General features: G+C 37.7%; 1 protein-coding gene across 2 annotated transcripts; it reads right to left on the bottom strand.

The window, feature by feature from the left end:
* Positions 1–369: 369 nt before the first annotated feature.
* On the bottom strand, positions 370–24,107 carry SLC22A10 (solute carrier family 22 member 10). Of its 2 annotated transcripts, XM_059929769.1 has the most exons (11): positions 23,540–24,107; positions 22,407–22,510; positions 11,270–11,424; positions 11,011–11,179; positions 9,405–9,528; positions 8,820–8,935; positions 6,281–6,364; positions 5,621–5,835; positions 3,972–4,080; positions 2,990–3,193; positions 370–522 (listed from the first exon to the last, which is right to left on the bottom strand). In XM_059929769.1, exons 1-11 carry the CDS (start codon positions 23,939–23,941, stop codon positions 462–464), a joined length of 1,743 nt encoding a protein of 580 aa, XP_059785752.1. In that variant the 5' UTR covers positions 23,942–24,107; the 3' UTR covers positions 370–461. The 2 variants fall into 2 exon arrangements, with proteins under 2 accessions (XP_059785752.1, XP_059785753.1); XM_059929770.1 differs by lacking the exon at positions 6,281–6,364 and having other exon boundaries at positions 371–522.
* Positions 24,108–25,274: the final 1,167 nt, after the last annotated feature.

Here is a 25,274-nt window from a genome sequence, read left to right as displayed (position 1 = left end):
ATGCTTGGCATCCATCAAAAATTAGGTAAGTAAAGTTATAGGAAAATAGAATCCATGATAAGGAGAGAAACTATTAATGAAGAAAAAGATAAACTAAATAGTCCTATATCTATTACATAAAATAAATTTATAGTTAAACATTCTCCCACAAAGAAAACTACAGGTATCTTCACTGGAAATTTTACCAAATATTTAAGGAAGACATATTACCCATTTTACACCAACTCCTTCAGGAATAGAAGAGGAAAAAATGTTTCCTAACGTTCTATGTGGGTACCATTTTTCTGATCATGGAATTACATGTTCCAAGAAATCATATGTTTAATTGCAAATTAATGCCATGATTGTAAATGAGATTCATGTTCCAGTATATTTTCTTGCTAGTATGTAAAGATAAAGGAAAACTCCCATTTTTTTCTTCATATTTTTATTTTCCTCACCAGTCACCTCATGAAATCCACTTAAAATTTTGTCACTTTAATGTAGAAATCTTTTTCATTTGCTTCTCTTGAGAACTTTTTGCTGGAAAAACAAAACAGAAACAACCAAATCAACCAACCAATTAACAAATAAAAACACACATTAAAAAATAGAAAAAAATAAAAATAAGTTTGGATGCCATCCCTGCACAAGTACAAACTGATCCTTAACCATCAGCTTTTTTTTTTAATTAATTAATTAATTAATTTATTTATTTATGGCTGTGTTGGGTCTTCGTTTCTGTGTGAGAGCTTTCTCTAGTTGTAGCAAGCGGGGGCCACTCTTCATCGCGGTGAGCGGGCCTCTCACTATCGCGGCCTCTCTTGCTGTGGAGCACAGGCTCCAGACGCGCAGGCTCAGTAGTTGTGGCTCACGGGCCTAGCTGCTCTGCGGCATGTGGGATCTTCCCAGACCAGGGCTCGAACCCGTGTCCCCTGCATTAGCAGGCAGATTCTCAACCACTGTGCCACCAGGGAAGCCCCATCAGCTTTTTATAATCCAGTAAAATCCATGAGAGATTGACACTCATCCTGCAAAAGGCTCTGCTGACTGTGCAGACTCAAGAAAGCAGCTAGAAAGTGCTGCTCTCACGTGGTCTTTTTAGAACTCTGACCAAAGACACCTTTGGAAAGTCAAGGGGTGAGTTGAAAATCTTAACCCCATTTGTTATGCAGTAAAATGTGTCCCTTCAAAAATTCATATGCTGAAGCCTTAACTCTCAGTATCTCAGAATATGAGATTGTCATATTTAGAAACATGGTTCTTGCAGATATAATTAATTAAGATGAAGTCATACTGGACTAGGTTGGGCCCCTAAACCAATTTGACTGGTGTCATTATACAAAGGGGATATTTGGACGTAGAGACATGCCAGGGAGATGCCATGTGGAGACTGGAGTTAAGCTGCCACAAGCCAAGGAACTACCAGAAACCAGGAGAGACCTGGAACAGACCCTTCCCTAGAGCCCTCAGAGGGAGCATGGCCCTGCCAACAACTTCAGCTCAGACTTCCAGGCTCCAGAACTGTGAGACAATACATTTCTGTTGTTTAATTCACTCAGTTTGTGGAACTTTATTATTGAAGCCCTAGGTTACGAAGATAGCATATTCCTCATATTAAAAGACTTTTACCAGTTTCTTTTTTCCCCATCCTTGATACTTTCCATTACTTGTAGTGACAAAATTTGCCTGAATCTTGCAAGCACCTACACAAGATTTATTTCTTTATTATCTTTTCAAAGAGAGTCTTTATTTTTTTTCTTTTAAAAAGTTTTTTTAACATCTTTAATGGAGTATAATTGCTTTACAATGGTGTGTTAGTTTCTGCTTTATAACAAAGTGAATCAGCTATATATATACATATATCCCCATATCTCCTCCCTCTTGCATCTCCCTCTCACCCTCCCTAACCCACCTCTCTAGGTGGTCACAAAGCACCGAGCTGAGCTCCCCGTGCTGTGTGGCTGCTTCCCACTAGCTATCTATTTAGCATTTGGTAGTGTATATATGTCCATGCCACTCTCTCACTTCGTCCCAGATTACACTTCCCCCTCCCCGTGTCCTCAAGTCCATTCTCTACGTCTGCATCTTTGTTCCTGTCCTGCCCCTAGGTTCTTCAGAACCTTTTTTTTTTTTTTTTTAGATTCCATATACATGTGTTAGCATACGGTATTTGTTTTTCTCTTTCTGACTTACTTCACTCTGTATGACAGACTCTAGATCCATCCACCTCACTAAAAATAACTCAATTTTGTTTCTTTTTATGGCTGAGTAGTATTCCATTGTATATATGTGCAACATCTTCTTTATCCATTCATCTGTCGGTGGACACTTAAGTTGTTTCCATGTCCTGGCTATTGTAAATAGTGCTGCAATGAACATTGCGGTACATGACTCTTTTTGAATCATGGTTTTCTCAGAGTATATGCCCAGTAGTGGGACTGCTGGGTCGTATGGTAGTTCTATTTTTAGTTTTTTAAGGAACCTCCATACTGTTTTCCATAGTGGCTGTATCAATTTACATTCCCGCCAACAGTGCAAGAGGGTTCCCTTTTCTCCACACCCTCTCCAGCATTTATTGTTTGTAGATTTTCAGAATGGCCATCACCAAAGAGTCTTTAACTCAACATGATCTTCCTAACATTGTTCCTTCACTGGTCATCCCATTTCTTTTCCCTTTATATCCCCTACTCTTATGGATCTGAGGATCATGAAATACTATCATGAGGGCAGGTAGGATATGCCCTCACAACAGAGCTAATTACTGTCTCTTCAGCACTAAAACTACCAATGAGAACAAGGCAGAGAGGAATCTCTGCAGTCTAGACTGGAACTCATAATGGTTAGAAATGACCTTGCTACTTGTGAAGGCAATGACCCAAGATGGAAGTATCCCAGGCAGGCTCAGCCTTCCCAGTGATCTGAGGGACCCACTCTGTGTTTTGTCTTTCTCACTCACAGATCCAAAGCACACAGTCTCTCCCAGGGGATGGCTAGAAGCATTACTCACTTATTTTCCACATCCTGGATGGTGTCAAGCAGAGGCAGATTTCTGGTTTCAGGTTGGAAAGGGACAACAAGACTAGCAATAATGGGACATACTCCATAGATGATCCAGGGCAGAGTGGGTAGATACACCACCAGGGTCATCAAGAGGGGAGCCAGAGCTGACCCACACCTACTAGCCATTACATCTAATCCCAAAGCTTTTGCCCTGAGGGGTAAACAAGAATACATAATAATCCAGTAAAAATCCACACATGTAACTTATGATCTATTACTTTGATGTGATTATGGAACACACTAAAACACAATTATTACATATGTGGGCTTTACGAAAACACTTGTTTTTGTGATTTGCTCTGTGATTTTCTAGCTGCCTTTGACAAGGTCAAAATGTGTTAAGACCCATTTTCATCATTTTAATAAAAACAGACGTATTGAAGTACTGCTTAGCACAGTACCTGGCACCAAGTCAGCTTTTTTGATAAACTTTGGTGATAATTGTTTTTTAGTATGTTGTTACTATTACAAAAAATTGCTTTATAATTAACATTTCTTATTATGTTATTCCACAATAAGCATCAATTAGCTGGGAAAGTCCTATTTTTTGGCCCTGGAGGGATATTCAAAGTTCTTTATTTTTGATTTTCCATTTTTCTATTCTAGTAGTACAGTTTACAGCTATTAGATGATAAACAATAAAAAGTCACTTTTTAGAAAATCCATATCCAAAGCCAACCTCAAGTACACAGTAATTAAGGTGAAATCCACTTTTTGTTTTTGTTTTTAGTTTCTAATATGTTTGGTGCTTTATATTTCTGTTTTACACTCATAACTGGAACTTACAAATGGGCAACTACTACCTTATTATTAGTGGAATTAGAACATTTTCCTGGTCCCTTTCCTAAACCACAAATTATATTAAACTACTGGACACTTTATATCAATCTTTACTCAGGCTTCGGAAGGATATAAAAAAATCCTTATACCTGAGGAGAGTGGGGATGAGTTCATTACAGTGGACAGAATAACTGGTGATAGAAGCGGCAACACAGCTGATTCCCACACTTGCCAAAGTCACACGCAGGGTCTGCATTTCTAGAGAGAGGAAGACCAGTGAGATTAAGAAAGCTGTGTTCAAGGAATCAGCATCCACCAAATTTATTCAGGACAAACAACTCTACAGGTTATTTGTATGTTTGAAATAGATTGTAGAAAATATTACAGCAGCAGGATCATGGAGTCTTTTATAAACTGAGAAAGATAAAGTTATCAACATAGGTTGTAAAATGTACATAAAATTATCTCGGTTAATTGTAGCAAATCTCTCTGTATATCTGAGATTTGCCAAAGAAGAAGAAGAAAAGGTGAGTGTGGCAGAAACTTGCTTTTAGTTATTCTGTCCAGTACTTGCTCTATGCTTATTATAGAAGGTAGGACTGTCATGTGGACAATTACTGGGTCTAAGTCTCAGCTCTAACCTTGAGGACTTTACAATTAAAGTGCAGAATTTAAAGTGACCAGTCATCCTGGTTTTCCTGGGAATTAGGAGGTTTTAGCAATGTGAGATTTTCATTAATAAAACCTGGAAAGTCCCAGACAAACCTCAATGAGTCAGTCAACCTAGTGTAGATACAGCACTGCCATATGGTGAATATGGCACAAGAGAGTAATAGACGGACAGGGCCTTTCTGTTAGTGGACAGGCTGAACAGAAGCTGGATCTACATCAATGTTAGACATGAGGAACCAAGAATGGAAACTTCTATTCGGAAAAAAGGAATTTGGGACCACTAAAAAAAATTTCAGAGAAACGGTTTTCTGCACAGTATAAAAAGAAATCTAATTATAGCTTTATAATATTGGAAAGAACTCTCGTGTAAGGGAGTAAGCCTGCATCATTAATGATATTCTAAAGAGCAGAGTCCACCCATCTGTAATGCTGTGAAGCATATTCTTGCATTGGGAGATGGTGAAGCATAGTGCCCACTAAGGTTCTACTAATCATTACATACCATCTTTCTATTAACTTGTAAAGTAATCTAACAGGGAATGGACAAGGCTTTTAATCTGCTTAAATTCTATTCCTACTGTTCACTCCTTCATTCCTTGAAAAAGGGGGATTTTTTTCATTTCCTGGGAGACTCTCATGAGCAAGAGCTGCAGTCATGGTGACTTAACACCACACTCTTGTGTGGGTATGTAGAGATAGGGAAGTGACTAGTCATCAAAGCTGGTAATGAAGAGCCCAAACAGAGGGAGTGACCATGCTGTGTCCTCACCTGGGGGATCACTGCAAGGCCTCAGCCCTCCATGTTTGTTATTTGAAGTGTGAATGGACAAAAGGCAGGTAAACAATTGTTGTCCTAGAGAAATAATCTGGGATAAATTGTACCAATTTAAGACACTTCACAATGTGATGAGACGAACATATGCCTGATTTGCCCCTCGCTGACCTTTAGTTTTTTTCCCAAAAATTTTTAGCAGAATTTCTCATAAACCATCAGATTGGTTTAGGGGAATACTTAGCGCATAACTGGTACCTCTTTTCAAACCTGACTTCAGACAAGTGTGACCAATACAATCCCTGAAGGGTGGGAAAAAGACACTTTTTTCCCCAAAGTCCAGTCTTCTCTCACCTTGGGGCACAAACGTGTTGGTCAAAATGGAAAGTCCCACCAGGAACATGAAAAGCATCTGGGTTGGTCGACGGCCCATATAATTCAATACTAGAAGTGCAAGACATCGGGCTAAGGCAGTGAGAGCTCCAAAGATTACCTGGAACAGGAAAATATTGCTCCCAAAGTGCTGTAAATTGATAAAGATGCCAAAAAAGGGTATTGTGCTTGCAAATCTGTAGTGAACAAAAGAGGAAAGACACAAGCTGTAAGATTTAGAGCCAACGTGTTGCAGTCGATTATTATATTGACCCAGGCAGCCAATGATCAATATTTAAGAATAAAGGTCTAGTCTGATTTGTATAACACTTCCTTTTAGGGTGATAAAGTTACCATTAAAATAACATGGCTATAAAGGAAAACGATATTCCTTTTGTCCTTCTTTTTTTTGAGTCCCTAAGCATAGAGTTGGCAGTGACGGGAAAACATAACCTGACTCAATCACCAAACTGGATGGTATAGAGAATTTGAATATATGAGCATTAAAACTTAAAATTTAGGGAAATCATTTCTTTTTGAGAGTTGTCTGTATGCTGTGAGTCCTCCCTCTATTCCGCCAACCCCAATACTGTAAAGCATTTCCCTTTTCTCAACTAGTGACTGAAACTGCAAAGAAACTACCTGTGTCCCCTTGACTGGACGCATAGTGTCCTGGTTTCAAACACAGTTCTGGGAAATTTAAAGTTCATATCAGAGTCCTTGGGGCTAAAAGAAAATGTAAGAATTCAGGAAAGCAAATATGTACCAACTGTGCCATCAGAAATGGAAGCAAAGATTCCCACTGTGGATCTACCTTTTACCCAAAGAGCATCTAAGGGAAAGGAGTCCACCTAAAAGATCTATTTCACCCAGAGAGAGACAGATTTAGGTATTGCAATAAAAGAAACCATCACACTAAATAGGCATTTCTCCAAAGAAGATATACAGATTGTCAACAAACACATGAAAGAATGCTCAACATCATTAATCATTAGAGAAATGCAAATCAAAACTACAATGAGATATCATCTCACACTGGTCAGAATGGCCATCATTAAAAAATCTACAAACAATAAATGTTGGAGAGGGTGTGGAGAAAAGGGAACCCTCTTGCACTGTTGGTGGGAATGTAAATTGATACAGCCACTATGGAGAACAGTATGGAGGTTCCTTAAAAAACTAAAAATAGAACTACCATATGACCCAGCAATCCCACTACTGGGCATATACCCTAAGAAAACCATAATTCAAAAAGAGTCATGTACCAAAATGTTCATTGCAGCTCTATTTACAACAGCCAGGACATGGAAGCAACCTAAGTGCCCATCGACAGATGAATGGATAAAGAAGATGTGGCACATATATACAATGGAATATTACTCAGCCATAAAAAGGAACAAAACTGAGTTATTTGTAGTGAGGTGGATGGACCTAGAGTCTGTCATACAGAGTGAAGTAAGTCAGAAAGAGAGAAACAAATACCGTATGCTAACACATATATATGGAATGTAAAAGAAGAAAAAGAAAAAAATGGTCAGAAGAACCTAGGGGCAAGACAGGAATAAAGATGCAGACCTACTAGAGAATGGACTTGAGGATACGGGGAGGGGGAAGGGTAAGCTGGGACAAAGTGAGAGAGTGGCATGGACATATATACACTACCAAACGTAAAATAGATAGCTAGTGGGAAGCAGCCGCATAGCACAGGGAGATCAGCTCCGTGCTTTGTGACCACCTAGAGAGGTGGGATAGGGAGGGTGGGAGGGAGGGAGATGCAAGAGGGAAGAGATATGGGGACATATGTATATGTATAACTGATTCACTTTGTTATAAAGCAGAAACTAACACACCATTGTAAAGCAATTATACTCCAATAAAGATGTTAAAAAAGAAAAAGAAAATAGAAAAAACCATCACAGAACACAGCAATTGCAAACAGGTCTTCTCTTTATCATTATATGTACTTTTTCCTTCCACTCTGATTATCTAGAATTCAGAAACGTAAGTCTGTGTCCTAGTGGATATGAAAAGGTCAAAAAGCACAATGTAGTTAAATGAATAAGCAGTCTACTAGGATATGTCTGGGAAAGATAAATTATACTATTCAGTAGTCACTTTCTTAAGCTTGGCGGTGGGTGTTTATGGTCCTGTGTGCTTTTTGTCCATGTGTGTAAATCTTCAAAAATTCAGAATTTAAAATTTCTCCTCCTGACTATACCAAAGTAAATACTTATATCCCCTCAAGAGATAAGGAGCAAGACTTTAACAGAAGCCCTTGTGCTAACACACAAAAAACTGTATCCAAATTGGGAACAAATAAAAGTCCATCAATATTGAAGTACATAGAGAAATTGTAGTGTATTCATCTAATGGAAACTAAAGCACTAGGGAGGAGAACAACCTACTGTTACATGCAACAGAATGGATGGCTCTTCATGAATGAGCATGAGGAAAGGCGGCCTGTCACAGAACACTTCTATCATTTATATTATGTGAAGGTCAAGATCAGGCAACACTCATCTGCAGGGAAGGAGATCAGAACCGCTGTTAAGTTTTATTTGGCACAGGAGAGGGCTGTAAGGAGAGAACAGAGTCAGGCAATGGTGTGGAGGTGGCGAATATTGCTGTACCAGATAGTTGAGGGGAAGTCTTGGGGAATTAGGATTTTCTATCTTGATCTGTATGTTGGCTAACTTTTTACATACTGACATATTCATTGATTTGTATATATTTCTGACCTCTTCATGTTTCTGTTTGCAACGTTTACTTCAATTAAAATTGAAAGAAAAACGAAGAAAATTAAGTGCCCAAATCTGTACCATGATAGAAGTTCTCAACATCAATCTCCAGAGAAAGACTGATAGTGTGATATGACCTAACTAACTTTTCATCATATAATCAGTTTCATGTGAGTGTTATTTGGTGTGATTTCCTCATTTTTTCTCCAATCTGTACCATGATAGAAGTTCTCAACATCAATCTCCAGAGAAAGACTGATAGTGTGATATGACCTAACTAACTTTTCATCATATAATCAGTTTCATGTGAGTGTTATTTGGTGTGATTTCCTCATTTTTTCTCCAAATCAGCGCCTCCCTCTCACAGCACTGTTAAAACCTATGAAATACATAGATTCATGTCCCCACTCTTTGAATGTTGTCATGCACTGCGTGGAGCCCACCTCACGAAGAGCAGGAGACAGATCCTCTTACGCAGGTTGGGTGTGCGGAACAAGTCAAATACAGTAGTTTTGGTCTGTGCGGCCTCCAGCTCCTCCTGCATGGTCGCTTTGAAACCCTTCAAGAACGACAAACGTGTCATTTGCCAACACAGTGCCAGGTATTGTGATGAGCACTGGCACCCAATAGGACAGGAGGGATGTGTTCCCTTTCTTTATAACGTAACATATTACACATGCAATCACAGGAGTGAACATGGGGTGAAGAAGGATGCAGGGAGTTAAGGGAGACGCCAGGAAATTAAATGGCAACAATGATATTTTGAAAATGAGGCCACAGAGGTGGGCAGGGCACCAAGGAGAGTACATAAGGTATAGAGTCAGATCAGGAATTGAGCTATAGGAAGAAGCTCTGTACAGTGCTCACAGCTTGTTTTCTATGAGATGGCCATGAAAGACCAGGGAATTTGCATTCTCAACTAGCTGCCCTTGTTAGAAAAGCAGTTTGTCTATCTATAATAAGGAGAAGGCAAGTGTCAATTTGTGTCTTCTCTCCAACCCAATAACCACCTTCCCCTTCCTGCTCACCTCCATGTTCAGGGCTGCTTCAGCATTCTTTATTCCATTTCTATGTGCTACTTTTTTAAGTTCCTTTAAGCCCTTATCTGGGTTATTGGTGATAATCAGCCACCGAGCAGATTCCACCAGCCACCTGATGAAAGAAGGGCACAAAAGTGCAGTCAACTATCTCTTGCTTATTTGTCCTATGGTTAATTACAACATATGCTTTTTACTTTCCATCCAATATCCACCACCAATTGAAGTGGTGGATATTGGATGGAAGGCAAAAAATGTACTACATGCATAGGATCACAGACTTTGCTTTCAAGTTGCCTCTCTGCTTATTCACCAGGAGATTTTCCAAGGGGCTTATGAAGCTTAAGTTTGAGAGTCCCTCACTTGCATAATTCCCTTCCAAAGCTTAGCATGAGATCTGGCAACTTTGTGCCATAGTATATATTCATAATGTATATTATTTTGAAAAAAGAAGTCCCCAAATTATGTAAACTTTTAGGCCAACAAATATTGTGAATACTCCTGCCACTACCAGAAGTATTGGTAACTAACTACATAAATGAGTCACTTGTTTACATCTGCCTTAGTTTTCTTATAAATAAATGGAAACAATAAGCACATCTTCCTTGTTATGAGAATAGAATGACTTAGCAGATGAGTCTGACATGGATTACACTCTTCTTTCTCTCTGTGCTCTTCTCACTATATTAAGCCTGTAGTCATCTTTCTGTGATCTACTAAAGCTAATTCTCCCTAGAGTGGTTTTTTTTTTTTTTTTAACTTTTGGGTTTTATTTATTTATTTATTTATGGCTGTGCTGGGTCTTCATTTCTGTGCGAGGGCTTTCTCCAGTTGCGGCATGTGGGGGCCGCTCTTCATCGCGGTGCGCGGGCCTCTCTTGTTGCGGAGCACAGGCTCCAGACGCGCAGGCTCAGCAATTGTGGCTCACGGGCCCAGTCGCTCTGCGGCATGTGGGATCTTCCCAGACCAGGGCTCGAACCCGTGTCCCCCGCATTGGCAGGCAGACTCTCAACCACTGCGCCACCAGGGAAGCCCCTTAGAGTGGTTTTAAGTGTAGGGATGGAATTATCCATAAATAAATATTTGTTAAAATTATTTAAGGGAAGAGGGAGTGTTGAACACGTAATGTAAGTCATCCAATCTGCATGTCATTTTCACTTCTGGAGAAATTCTGTTGCTATTTTGTTAAATTGCTCTATGAATAAATTTTCTGCCTCTTCTTTATCCAATTTCATCTGCAACATGGAAAATCATGGAAAACTTTATTGTACCTTTTTCATTCCAAAGCCAAAAAATTGAAGGTATATCTTCAAGTCTATAAGAAAAATAATATTGGAATAACTCAATGACCACAATATTGGGTAAGACTTAGGAAGCAAAATGGCAGAAAACACCTAGAGCTCCCTGGAAGGAAGATCACTGTTACTCCCTGTTCTGCTTCTCAAATCTCAAATTGATCAGAGTGAACAAATGAGAAACCCTGGTTTAGGTCAAAACAACAGGAAAGGGTCCAGGGAATAAGAAAATCAGTATATCCCAATTCAATATGCATTTTCATCCTAGGTTCCCTTAAGTGGAGTGAGAGAGAGGCTCATACCTTGAGGAGAAAAAGAAGACAAAGAATGGTATAGACACCACCAGCTGCAGGGTATGCCAGTCTCGAAAGACAAAAGCCAGTCCTCCCAGCATTATCTGTCCAATACTAATGGCACAGGTTATCAGTGTTATTACCATGGCTTTTGATTGGGACCTTGTCCACTCTACAACTGAAAGAAAACCCAATTGGGATAGTAAAGTCACATAAGGGTGAAATTTCAAGGTTTGGAAAATCAAGAAAATCAAAACTGTTGACTTACTGAGCATCCAGTTATTTGTTATAATGACCACAGCAGAACATCCTGACCAGAAGCGTAGTGAGCAGTAAATCAGGAAGGTGGGAGCAAAGGCTGCACAGGTCCCAGAGATGGCGAGCTGGAGCAAACACCACCTGAGAATCAACTTTCTCCCAAACCTAAGAAACAGAGAGGCAGGTTAGATTATGGGAGCAATGATAATTTGTGGTAAAAAAAAATTAAGAAAACAAAGCATACTTTGAAATTTAGACAATGTTTTAACAAGTGATTCTTTGTACCTGAAACCTTGAGTAAACAAGAGCTAAATCAGCAACAGAAATAGCTTCATACTAACACTCTGGTTTACAAACTAATATTACTAAAACTTCATCATCCAATCCCCAGGAGGACTCTGACGGGAAGTGATACCATACAAAAGAAACTACAATGTTGGAAATTGGAATATACCATGAGCATTCATTGTACTAACATATGTATTTAGCATAGTGGAGAGTCTGTATAGTGTGTAGAACACAAGAGAGCTAAAAGTGTACTTTGGTCTCTAGCACCAGACAGGTGAAGATGCAACTGATGCAAATGATCAGTGAAGCAATGCATCAAAGTGGTTGAAGATTTATGTAAGAGTCACTCTTTGTTGAATCTGTATTTATAAACCTCAAGTAATGTGCTTTCCTAGAATAGAATATACGAGCACCATAACCCAGACAGTGGCTATTATATCAATCTCTCACAGGAAAGAAGTATGTAAAATGGAGAATGAAGGGAAAAAGAAGGTGAAAGACAAATAAGGAAAAGTGAATTTTGTCTTTCATTGGGCATGAAGAAAAGAGGGTCTTAGTAGAGACAACATGGACTAAACGAGATGCGCTAATGTAAATATAAACCCATTGTCTGTAATAAAAACAGACAGACAGTGTTTGGTATTAGGAATTCCTCTGCAATATTTAAAAATAGCATCAAATAATTTCCCCCAAACAGAAAATGGGATACATAAGAACAAACACAACACCAAATAATCATGTTCATAATCACTATCATCATCAAGAAAATAACTTAGAAGAGAAAACTTTATTCTATTATATGTGGACATTTAGTTGCTCAATGCCATCTGCTGAAGAGACTGTTCTTTCTCACATTAAATGGTCTTGGCACCCTTGTCAAAAGACAGTTGGCTATAAATGTATGGGTTTATTTCTGAACTCTCAGTTCTATTACATTTGTCTGTATGTCAATCCTTATACCAGTACCATAATATTTGGTAACTGTAGCTTTATTGTAGTTCTGAAACTGAGATGCATGAGTCCCCTGAATTTACTCTTCTTTTTCAAAATTGTTTGGCTATTTGGAGCCCTGATTTCATATGAATATGTTTCAGCTTTTCTGTTTCTAGAAAAACATTACATTGGAGTTTTGATAGTGATTTCATTGAAACTGTAGTTGCATTAAATATGATTGACTTCATTGATAATATTAGGTCTTCCTACCTCATTAACATGGGATACTTTCCATTTATTTAGGTCTTCTCTAATTTCTTTCAACAACGCTGTATAGTTTTCAATGTGCAAGCCTTTTACATCCTAGGTTAAATTTATTTCTAAGTATTTCATTCCTTTAGAAGATGATGTATGGGTAATACATTTCCTAATTTTCTTTTCAAATTGTTCACTTCAAATATATAGAAAAACAACTGATTTTTGTGTGTTCGTTTTATACCCTGCAACTTTGTTAAATTCGTTTATTAGTTCTAATGAATTTCTTGGGCATTCTTTGGAATTTTCTATATATATATGATCATGTCATATATATATATATATATATATATATATATATATATATATATAATTATATTCTTATTCTTCCTTTTTACTTTGGGTAAATTTTATTTCTCTTTCTCTCTAATTGCTCTACATAGGTTTACAGTATGATGTTAAATAACAGCAATGAAAGCAGACATCTTTATCTTTCTCCTTATCTTAGTGCGAAAGTTAATATTCTTTCACCATTGACTGTAGTGATAGTTGTAGCTTTATTCCTAAACACCCTTTAAAATATTGAGGAAGTTACATTTAATTCCTATATTATTTTCACCAAGAAAATTGTATGATTTTATAAAATGCCTCCTATGCATCAGTTGACATTATATAGGTTTTTTTCCTTCATTGTACTGATGTGGTATATTATATTGGATGATTGTCTTATGATGAACCACCTTTGCAGTTCTGGGATAAATCCTATTTGTTTACGGTATATAAACATTTTAATATGTAGCTGGATTCAGTTTGCTTGCGTTTTGTTGAATATTTTTAGGTGTATATTCAGAGGGGATATGGCTCTGTAACTTTCGTTTTTCTGATGTCATTATCTAGCTTTGATATCATAAGAACACTGGTATTATAGTATGAGTTAGGAAGTTTTTCTCCTCTTCTGTTTTATGGAAGAGTTCAAGAAGTATTGGAGTTGGATTCAAGATAACAGAGTAAAAGGACGTGCACTCACTCCCTCTTGCAAGAGCACTGGAATCACAACTAACTGCTGAACAATCATCAACAGGGACACACTGGAACTCATCAAAAAATATACCTCACATCCAAAGACAAAGAAGAAGCTGCAATGAGATGGTAGGAGGGCCGCAAACAATAAAATCAAATCCCATAACCACAGGGTGCGTGACTCACAAACTGGAGAACAATCATACCACAGAAGTCCATGCACTGGAGTGAAGGTTCTGAGCCCCATGTCAGGCTTCCCAACCTGGGGGTCTGGCAATGGGAGGAGGAATCCCCAGAGAATCAAACTTTGAAGGCTAGCAGGATTTGATTGCAGGACTTTGACAGGACTGGGAGAAACAGAGACTCCACTCTTGGAGGACACAAACAAAGTAGTGTGCACATCAGGACCCAGGCAGAAGGAACTGTGACCCCATAGGACATTGAACCAAACATACCTGCTAGTGTTGGAGGGTCTCCTGCAGAAGCCAGGGCTGTGGCTCATCACGGAGACAAGGACACTGGCAGCAGAAATTCTGGGATGTACTCCTTGGCATGAGCCCTCCCAGAGTCTGCCATTAGCTCCACCAAAGAGCCTGTAGCCTCCAATGCTATGTCATCACAGGCCAAACAACCAACAGGGAGGGGACTCAGCCCCACCAGTCAGCAGACAAGCAGAAAAGTTTTACTGAGCTCTGCCCAAAAGAGCAACATCCAGCTCTACCCACACTAGCCCCTACCATCAGTAAGCTTCCACAAACCTCTTAGATAGCCTCATCCACCAGAGGGCAGACAGCAGAAGCAAGAAGAACTAAAATCCTGCATCATGTAGAAGGAAAACCACATTCACAGAAGGACAGACAAAATTAAAATGCAGAGGGCTACGTACCAGATGAAGGAACAAGATAAAACCCCAGAAAAACAATTAAATGAATTGGAGATAGGCAACCCTCCAGAAAAAAGAATTCAAAATAATGATAGTGAAGATGATCCAGGACCTTAGAAAAAGAATGGAGGCAAAGATCAAGAAGATGTAAGAAATGTTTAACAAAGACCTAGAAGAATTAAAGAACAAACACCTAGAAGAATTAAAGAACAAAAAACAGAGATGAACAATACAATAACTGAAATGAAAAAAATACACTAGAAGGAATCAATAGCAGAATAAATGAGGCAGAAGAACGGACAAGTGACCTGGAAGACAGAATGGTGGGAATCACTGCCATGGAAAGAATAAAGAAAAAAGAATGAAAAGAAATGAAGACAGCCTAAGAGATGTCTGGGGCAACATTAACAAACCAGCATTCAGATTATAGGGGTCCCCAAAGGAGAAGAGAAAGAGAAAGGATGCAAGAAAATATTTGAAGAGATTATAGTCGAAAACTTCCCTAACATGGGAAGGGAAATAGCCATCCAAGTCCAGAAAGCACTTGGATGATTGTTCATCCAAGCCAGAGACTCCCAAGCAGGATAAACCCAAGGAGAAACATGCCAAGACACATAGTAATCAAATCGAAAAAATTAAAGACAAAGAAAAATTATTGAAAGCAACAAGGGAAAAATGACAGATAACATACAAGAGAGCTCTTATAAGGTAACGGCTGATTTCTCAGCAGAAAATCTACAAGCCAGAAGGGAGTGGCATGATATATTTAAAGTGATGAAAGGGAAGAACCTACAACTAAGATTACTCTAGCCAGCAAGGATCTCATTCAGATTCAACAGAGTAATCAAAAGCTTTACAGACAAACAAAAACTAAAAGAACTCAGCAGCGCCAAACCAGCTGTACAACAAATGTTAAAGGAACTTCTTTAAGTGGAAAACACAAGAGAAGAAACGGACCTACAAAAACAAAACCAAAATAATTTTTAACATGGTAATAGGAACATACATACTGTTAATTACCTTCAGTGTGAATGGATTAAATGCTCCAGCCAAAAGACACAGGCTGCCTGAATGGATATGCAAACAAGACCCATATATATGCTGTATACAAGAGACCCACTTCAGACCTAGGGACACATACAGTCTGAAAGTGAGGGGATGGAAAAAGATATTCCATGCAAATGGAAATCAAAAGAAAGCTGGAGTAGCAATACTCATATCAGACATAATACTCTTTAAAATGAAGAATGTTATAAGAAACAAGGAAGGACACTACTTAATGATCAAGAGATTAATCCAACAAGAAGATATAACAATTATAAATATATATGCACCCAACAAAGGAGCACCTCAATACATAAGGTAAACGCTAACTGCTATAAAAAGGAAATCTACAGTAACACAATAATAGTTGGGGACTTTAACACCTCATGTACAGCAAAGGACAGATCATCCAAACAGAAAATTAATAAGGAAACAAAAGCTTTAAATGACACAATAGACCAGATAGATTTCATTGATATCTATAGGACATTCCATCCGAAAACAACAGATTACACTTTCTTCTCAGGTGCACACGGAACATTCTCCAGGATAGATGACATCTTGGGTCACAAATCAAGCTTCAGTAAATTTAAGAAAGTTGAAATCATATCAAGCATCTTTCTGACCAAAACTCTATGAAATTAGAAATAAATTGCAGGGGGAAAAAAGTAAAATACACAAACACATGGAGGGTAAACCATACATTACTGAATAACCAAGAGATCACTGAAGAAATCAAAGAGGAAATCAAAAAATACCTAAAGACAAATTACAAAGAAAACACCATGATCCAAAACCTATGGAAAGCAGCAAAAGCAGTTCTAAGAGGGAAGTTTATAGCAAATATAATCCTACCTCAATAATCAAGAAAAGTCTCAGATAAACAATCTAACCTTACACCTAAAGGAACTAGAGAAAGAAGAACAAACAAAACCCAAAGTTCGTAGAAGGAAAGAAATCATAAAGATCAGAGCAGAAATAAATGAAATAGAAACAAAGAAAACAATAGCAAAGATCAATAAAACTAAAAGCTGGTTCTGTGAGAAGATAAACAAAATTGATAAATATTTAGCCAGACTCATCAAGAAAAAGAGGTAGAGGACTCAAATCAATAAAATTACAAATGAAAAAGGAGAAGTTACAACAGACACTGCAGAAATACAAAGCATCATAAGAAACTACACCAATTCTATGCCAATAAACTGGACAACCAGGAAGAAATGGACAAATTCTTAGAAAGGTATGACCTTCCAAGACTGTACCAGGAAGAAATAGAAAATATAAACAGGTAAACACTACAAAAAAAGAAAATTGCAGACCAATATCACTGATGAATATAGATGCAAAAATCCTCAACCAAATACTAGCAAACAGAATCCAACAACACATTAAAGGCATCATACACCATGATCAAGTGGGATTCATCTCAGTGATGCAAGGATTCTTCAATATACACAAATAAATCAATGTGATTCACCATATTAACAAATTGAAAAATAAAAACCATATGATCATCTCAATAGATGCAGGAAAAGCTTTTGACAAAATTCAATACCCATTTATGATAAAAACTCTCCAGAAACTGGGCATAGACGGAACCTACTTTAACATAATAAAGGCCATATACAACAAACCTATAGCAAACATCATTCTCAATGGTGACAAATTGAAAGCATTTCTTCTAAGACCAGGAACAAGACAAGGATGTGTACTCTCACCACTATTATTCAACATAGTTTTGGAAGTCTTAGCCACAGCAATCAGAGAAGAAAAAGAAATAAAAGGAATACAAATTGGAAAAGAAGAAGTAAAACTGTCACTGTTTGCAGAGGACATGATACTATACATAGAGAATCCTAAAGATGCCACCAGAAACCTACTAGAGCTAATCAATGAATTTGGTAAAATTGCAGGATACAAAATTAATGCACAGAAATCTCTTACATTACTATACACTAACAATGAAAGATCAGAAAGAGAAATTAAGGAAACAATCCCATTCACCTTTGCAACAATAAGGATAAAATACCTAGGAATAAACCTACCTAAGGAGGTAAAAGACATGTACTCAGGAAACTGTAAGACACTGATGAAAGAAATCAAAGATGACACAGATGGAGAGATATACCATGTTCTTGCAATGGAAGAAAAACTAGAAATAGACTACCATATGATCCAGCAATACCACTTCTGGATACATATCTGAAAAGAAAAAATACACCATTCAAAAAGATAAGTGCATACAAATGTTCATAGCAGCATTATTTACAATAGAAAAGATATGAAAGCAACCTAAGTGTCCATCAACAGATGAATGAATAAAGAAGATATTATATATATATATACATATATACATACAATGGAATATTACTCAATGATAAAAAAGAAGGAAATTCTACAATTTGCAAAACTGTGGATGGGCCTACAGAGTATTATGCTTAGAGAAAAAAGTCAGACAGAAAAAGACAAATACTCTGTGTTTTCATTTATATGTGGAATCTAAAAAATAATACAAATGAATTATGTAATTATACAGAAACAGACTCACAAACTAGTGGTTACCAATGGGGAAAGGGAAGGGCGGGGGAGGCAAGATAGGGGATGAGATTAAGAGACATAAACTACTATGAATAAAATAGATAAGCCACAAGGATAAATTGTAGAGCACAGGTAAATGTAGCTGTTAATTTGTAATAACTTTAAATGGAATATAATCTATAAAAATATTGAATCACAATTTTATGTACTTGAAACTAATACAATACTATAAATTGACTATATTTAAACTTTTTTAAAAAGACCTGATAATTTCACAGGTGAATTCTTACAAACATTTGAAGAAGAATAAACACCAACTCTTCTCAAACATTTCCAAAACACTGAAGAGGAGAATACAGTCTCAAACTCATTTTATTTATTTATTTATTTTTTAAAATTTAATATCTTTATTGAAGTATAATTACTGTACAATGTTGTGTTAGTTTCTGCTGTACAACAAAGTGAATCAGCTGTATGTATACATATATCCCCCATCCCCTCCCTCTTGAGCCTCCCTCCCACCCTCCCTATCCCACCCCTCTAGGTCATCACCAAGCATCGAGCTGATCTCCCTGTGTTATGCAGCAGCTTCCCATTAGCCATCCATTTTACATTTGGTAGTGTATATATGTCAATGCTACTCTCTCACTTCGTCCCAGCTTCCCCTTCCCCCTGTGTCCTCAAGTCCGTTCTCTATGTCTGCATCTTTATTCCTGCCCTGCCACTAGGTTCATCAGTACCATTTTTTTAGTTTCCATACATGTGTACTAGCATACATTTTCCTGTTGTTTTTCTCTTTCTGACTTACTTTACTGTGTATGACAGACTCTAGGCCCATCCACCTTACAAATAACTCAATTTCGTTCCTTTTCATGGCTGAGTAATATTTCATTGTATGTATGTGCCACATATTCTTCATCCATTCATCTGTCGATGGACATTTAGGTTGCTGCCATGTCCTGGCTATTGTAAATAGTGCTGCAATGAACTTTGTGGTACATGTATCTTTTTGAATTATGGTCAAACTCATTTTAGAAGACCACCATTTTCAAGATATCAAAATCAGATAAGGACACAACAAGAAAACTACAGTCCAACATCTCTGATGAATATAGATGCAAAGAGTTTCTCATCAAAATAATAGCAAACCAGGGCTTCCCTGGTGGTGCAGTGGTTGAGAATCCGCCTGCCAATGCAGGGGACACGGGTTCGAGCCCTGGTCTGGGAGGATCCCACATGCCGCAGAGCAACTGGGTCCGTGAGCCACAACTACTGAGCCTGCGTGTCTGGAGCCTGTGCTCCACAACAAGAGAGGCCGCGATAGTGAGAGGCCCGTGCACTGCGATGAAGAGTGGCCCCCGCTCGCCACAACTAGAGAAAGCCCTCACACAGAAATGAAGACCCAACACAGCCAAAAATAAAGAAATAAATAAATAAATTTATTTTTAAAAAATAAATAAATAATAGCAAACAAAATTTAACAGCACATTAAAAGGGTCATACAATATGATGAAGTGGGATTCATCCCTAGGATGCAAGGAGTTCAACATATGGAAATCAGTACACGTGATACACTATATTAATGGAATGAAAGTTAAAAATCATATGATCATTTCAAAAGATAAAGAAGAATCCAGAATTGGGCGATTGGGATTCACATGTATACACTGATGTGTATAAAATTGATGAATAATAAGAACCTGCAGTATAAAAAAACAAACAAACAAAACAACTAATACTAAACTTTCATTGGGTTATTTGTACGGAAATACGTTAATATAAATGTTTCAGACATTATGTGAAATTTCTAAAAATCTTATATGTTCTGCTATAATGTTATAAGTCATAATTCTAGTTATTACTTTAAAATGTATATCTCAGAAATAACTAAATTTCCTTGTCAATTGCACTACTATGAACTTTCATCAAACCTTTAACTGTGGTCATTTTTAAGTCTTTTGTCGTTTACAGACAGTTCTGGGTGTACTCTGATGCTTTTGCAAATATGTTCCTATAAAAGGGTTTCATCCTCAAGGAATTCATAGAAAAGACTCTGACAAGTACAGGTTTCTGGTAACTGTACTGCTGAACTGAATGAATAAGCATTTTCAGAACTCTAATGAAAAACTGATGAACTCATAAAAGTGCTAACAAAAGATCAAGATGAAAAAAAAATTAATTACATGGGACTGAGTGAACTGATGAGGATGATTATAATTTTTGTGACTTTCTGTTTGAATTAAAAAAAAAATCCCACAAGGACTCAGAGGCAAAGAATATACAAATCAATTTTCACTGCAAAGTAAAGGAGCTGTTACAGTGGAGGATTACTGGACTGAATGTCAATATTATGACATAGTATGAGTGTGTTTCATGTTTGGTAATTGCAATAATTGTTGCTTTTGTTGTGGTCATCCATTTACACTGCTTGGTGTCAGTCTATTTATCTCTTGTAAAAATAAAATACAGTGTGTGTGTGTGAAAAAAAAGATAAAGAAAAATCCATTTACATAATACAATATCCTTTCATGATAAAAATGCTCAATTAATTGGGTGTAGAAGGAACATACCTCGACACAATAAAGGTGATATATGACAAGCCTTCAGATAACATCGTACTCAGTAGTGACAGTTTGCAAGATTTTCCTCTAAGTTCAAAGGAATAAAGGGAGCCCACTCACACCACTCCTATCAGCATAATCCTGGAAGTCCTAATCAGAGCTATCAGACAAGAAAAAGAAGTAAAATGCATGCAAATGGGAAAGAAGGAATTATATTCTTTTTGTTACAGATGATATGAACTTGTATATAGAAAACCCTGAAGACTCAACCAAAAACTTTGTTAGAACTTATCTACAAATCCAGTACAGTTGCAGGAAACAAAATCAACTTATGAAAATCAAACACATTTCTATATACCAACAATGAAATATCTGAAAAGGGTAATAAAAGAAACAATCCCATTTACTATAGCATCAAAAACAATAAAATGATTAAGGAGATGAAAGATCTGGACACTGAAAAAAACGAGGTGATGAAAGAAATGGAAGTGGACAAAAATAAATGGAAAGAACTCATGTTCATGGATGGGAAAAATTAATATTTTTAAAATGTCCACACTACCCAGAACCATCTATAGATTCAGTGCAATATCTATCAAAATTCCAGTGGCATCTTTCACAGAAACAGAAAAAAACTGTCCAAAAATTTATATGAAATCACAAATGAACCCAAATAGTCAAAGCAATCCTGACAAAGAAGATCCAAGCTAGAAGCAGAACATTGTCTATTTCAAGCTATATTACAAAGCTATAATAATCAAGAGTATGGTACTGGCATATAAAGAGACACATAAACCAATAGAACAGAATCATGATTCGAGAGGTGACACATTCGGAGTCCACAATTTTCAGCTGTAAGATTAAAGGATGCTAGGCTTACAGATGACAAGGGATACTTTCCCCCATGGGAGACTTGAGTATGTGGCAGCCGTGCTGGTCCTCTTACTTTTGGATGACCCCTGCCAGGCACAGGATAACCCAAACTTATCACTCCAAAAATTATGACTCCTGAGTTCTATAGATTAGTTACCTTATATTGTTGAAAGTATTACCTCTAATGAGGCTTTTTTTCTCTTACAAAATTACACATACAGATTATAGCCACAATTAGTTCTAATTCAACTTCAGTACCATCTCACTGAGCACACAAATTTTATAGAAATCAATACTAATTACAGTGGGGTAACCATGATATGAGGACTAATGTGAGAACCCACAAGCATTTAGCTCACTGAATCCTTGGGAAAGGCCTACAATGCTGTTTCTTCAAACAGGCAGAACCTCCTGTCTTGAAGCACCTTTCTCTCACTTCCCATTGGTAACTCCTTCTCACCTTTATAAATGAAGTTTATGGTAACTCACCTCTAACTACTATTCTGAAATGCACCCAGATCTTATGAAGAGGTCATTTCTGTGTCCAGTACAGAGAGCTCTGTGGCAACAAAATGACATTCATCACAATGATTCTAATTCTGCATTTCCATCTATAGCTCCCTTGGAACCAAGGCAACCCACAACGGTATAAATTGTATATTGGTACTCAATAAAGAATCTTTATGAAAGAATTAATCATAAACTGTGAAAACACCACAGAGGAATGGCAGCAGTGATCTGGAGACACTCACCTGTCTGAGAGATGGCCGTATATGAGGCCCCCCACCAGCATTCCAGCCATGAATAAGGATTGAACCACTGGTTTCTGTGACTGATAATCACATACAAGGTCCCACTGGAAGAGAAGGAAACCAGCACAGAGGAGCTTCACAGCATCTTTTAACACTCGATGTGCACTCACTCCAATAGCCCTCAGTGAACACGTCCTGTGATTTCCTTTACTACATCTACTCATCTGTATCATTCATGTCTCAGCTTAAGCATGGCTTTCTCTAGATCCTCAGCTCACTCTCCCAGGTTATACCAGGGCCAATCTTTATATTGACTGAGCACTGCATACCTCAGTGGTTCTCAATCTTTGTCACACATTGGAAAAATTGAGGTTTGTTTATTTTTTTTAATCACTGATGCCTGGATCACGCCTATAGTGAAATACATTCTGATTTGTTTCTCTGACAATCAGTCAGGAAATGGAAATTTTTAAATTAATTAATTTATTTATTTATATTTATTTTATTTTATTTATTTATGGCTGTGTTGGGTCTTCGTTTCTGTGCGAGGGCTTTCTCTAGTTGCGGCAAGTGGGGGCCACTCTTCATCGCGGTGCGTGGGCCTCTCACTGTCGTGGCCTCTCTTGTTGCAGAGCACAGGCTCCAGACGCACAGGCTCAGCAATTGTGGCTCACGGGCCTAGTCGCTCCGCGGCATGTGGGATCCTCCCAGACCAGGGCTCGAACCTGTGTCCCCTGCATTGGCAGGCAGATTCTCAACCACTGCGCCACCAGGGAAGCCCAGGAAATGGAATTTTTAAAAGTTAATACAAATATTTTCAATTGCAACTAGACTGAGAACAAGTGACCAAGAATAATTTTTCACACATTATATTAAGTATGTCCTTGTCTAAACGTCAATATTCACATTAAATTTTAAGCTTTGTGATAGTAAAATTCATACCCAGTTTATTGATTTCATCATCCTCAGTTGTAATGTAAGTGTTTGGCAATTAAAAAGATAAACAATCACTGAAAGAATAAAAGAGAGCTGGTTATACTATCTACTCAGTAACTGAATATTTGAACAGTGCCTATTTATGTTATTCTAAACACCCACACCATGTACTCAGAAGAGGTAAATGGGGCCTTTACCTCAGTCACGATGGTGGAGGAGAAGGAGCTTCGGTCATACACCCAGCCATCCACACAGGGCTCCGTGTCCAGGTCAGTCATGTTGGGGAAGGTCCCGTTCAGTTGAAGGAGCTGCCACTGGGGGAGGAGGAAGCGATGACATTTCTCTGGTTTCAAGTTAGAATCCAACGGGATGAAGATTCTCAGGAGGACATCAGGGCTGAGGACCCCAGTGTCATTATCAGAGACAGTGTCATTATCAAGGATGGGGACCCAGCAGCGATGACCAGGAACGGCGGCAGTGAAGTTCTCCAGCAGTATGTGACAGGCTGCTATCATGACCGGAGGAAGAACGAGAACCATCTGAATGATCTGGAATTTTCCCAGGCCACCAACTTCATTCAGGAGCTCCTCAAAGGCCATCGTGAAGAGGCAATTTTCAAGAAAACTCACAATGAATTTGTAGAGATAAGTTCAAAGGGAGAAAAATGTTTCCTTTCATTAACTCACACTAAATCTATGTGACCTCACATCAGTTTCTCATCAATGGTTCTCGTCACTTCGCTACTGCACCAGAACATTGGAAGCAGTTTCCCCAATCTGTCTGGAATCACGAGGTATTAGTTTTTTAAGTAAAGTCATAGAGAAAATTATTTACCAAAGATACTTCTATCTGATGAACATTAAATCTGTTTAAAGGTTTACTCACTTAACGTGCTTCTTCTCAGTGATTCTGTAAAATCAACATTGGACTTTGGCATGTACATGGTCTCTAAATAATCTAAAATATGCCTGCTACAGTCTTCAGTCATTTCCAGAAAATGGAATTTGAGAGACACAGAAGTGAATGCTTTATGATTTTTCTGGGGAAAGAACAGAAAGCAAGTGTTTTTCTTGTTTATACTGACTTTAAATTACAATATTTAACAAAATATAATCCTTTGTTTCTAATTAAAGCATAGTGGAATATGGTGCGATTACTACCTTTTAGCAACTGATATTGTGCTTCAGTTTCAGTCACACCCAGAACTCAAAATAATTGTAAATTCCTTCAGATAGAGATACTGGAGAAAGACAGAGGTGAGCTCACCTAAGGATTTATCTTCTGAGGTTTTCCATTACAGAATATATTAAGGATCTTTTATGTGCTACTGGTCAGAATCCTGATGAATTGGCCATTTTATCAAGATGCTCCTGGCCTCTTTACATCTAGTAATGCTTCTCGATTTCCAGTATGTATTTTACTTATATTAATATAACAATTCCAGATTTCTTATGCTTACAGTTTACATGCTACAACTTCCAATCTGGTATACTTTTAATTGAAATGTTTATTGATATTATTGAAGATTCACATGCAGTAGCAAGAAAAAATATAATGAGAATCTGCGTGCACTTCACTCAGTTTCCCCCAATAATAATATTTATAAAATTATAGTATAATAATCACAGCTAAGATATTGAGAGTGACACAGTCTACTGATCTTATTCAGATTTCCCCAGTCAGGTTTTCCTGTACTTGTGTTTGTGTGTGCATGTAATTAGAACTGTATAGTTTTATCACCTGTAGCTTCCTGTGCCCACCGCCATAGTCAAGATACTAAATAATTCCCTCTCCACAGGAAATCCTGTTTTAGTACTCTTATAAATGTACCACCAACCCTTGCTCCTGTCATTCCCTTTCCTACCTTTAGCATCTAGTGATCTGTTTTCCATTATTTAACCTCTGTCATTTAAAAGTTGTTATAAAGAGGGG

This window comes from Balaenoptera ricei, chromosome 8 (assembly GCF_028023285.1).
Source record: "Balaenoptera ricei isolate mBalRic1 chromosome 8, mBalRic1.hap2, whole genome shotgun sequence".
NCBI classification, from domain to species: domain Eukaryota; kingdom Metazoa; phylum Chordata; class Mammalia; order Artiodactyla; family Balaenopteridae; genus Balaenoptera; species Balaenoptera ricei.
Note: the sequence above shows the minus strand (reverse complement) of the source record. Positions and strands in the feature narration are given on the sequence as shown.

Excerpts from the sequence above, each read along its gene's own strand:
- SLC22A10 (XM_059929769.1), bottom strand. The coding sequence starts at position 23,941 with ATGGCCTTTGAGGAGCTCCTGAATGAAGTTGGTGGCCTGGGAAAATTC. Across the intron at positions 6,365-8,819 it reads TGTCTCCTGCTCTTCGTGAG|CCCCAAGGACTCTGATATGA; the intron begins GTGGGCTCCACG and ends ATTTTCTTTTAG. Across the intron at positions 523-2,989 it reads ATCCAGGATGTGGAAAATAA|CAAAAAGTTCTCAAGAGAAG; the intron begins GTGAGTAATGCT and ends TTGTTTTTCCAG.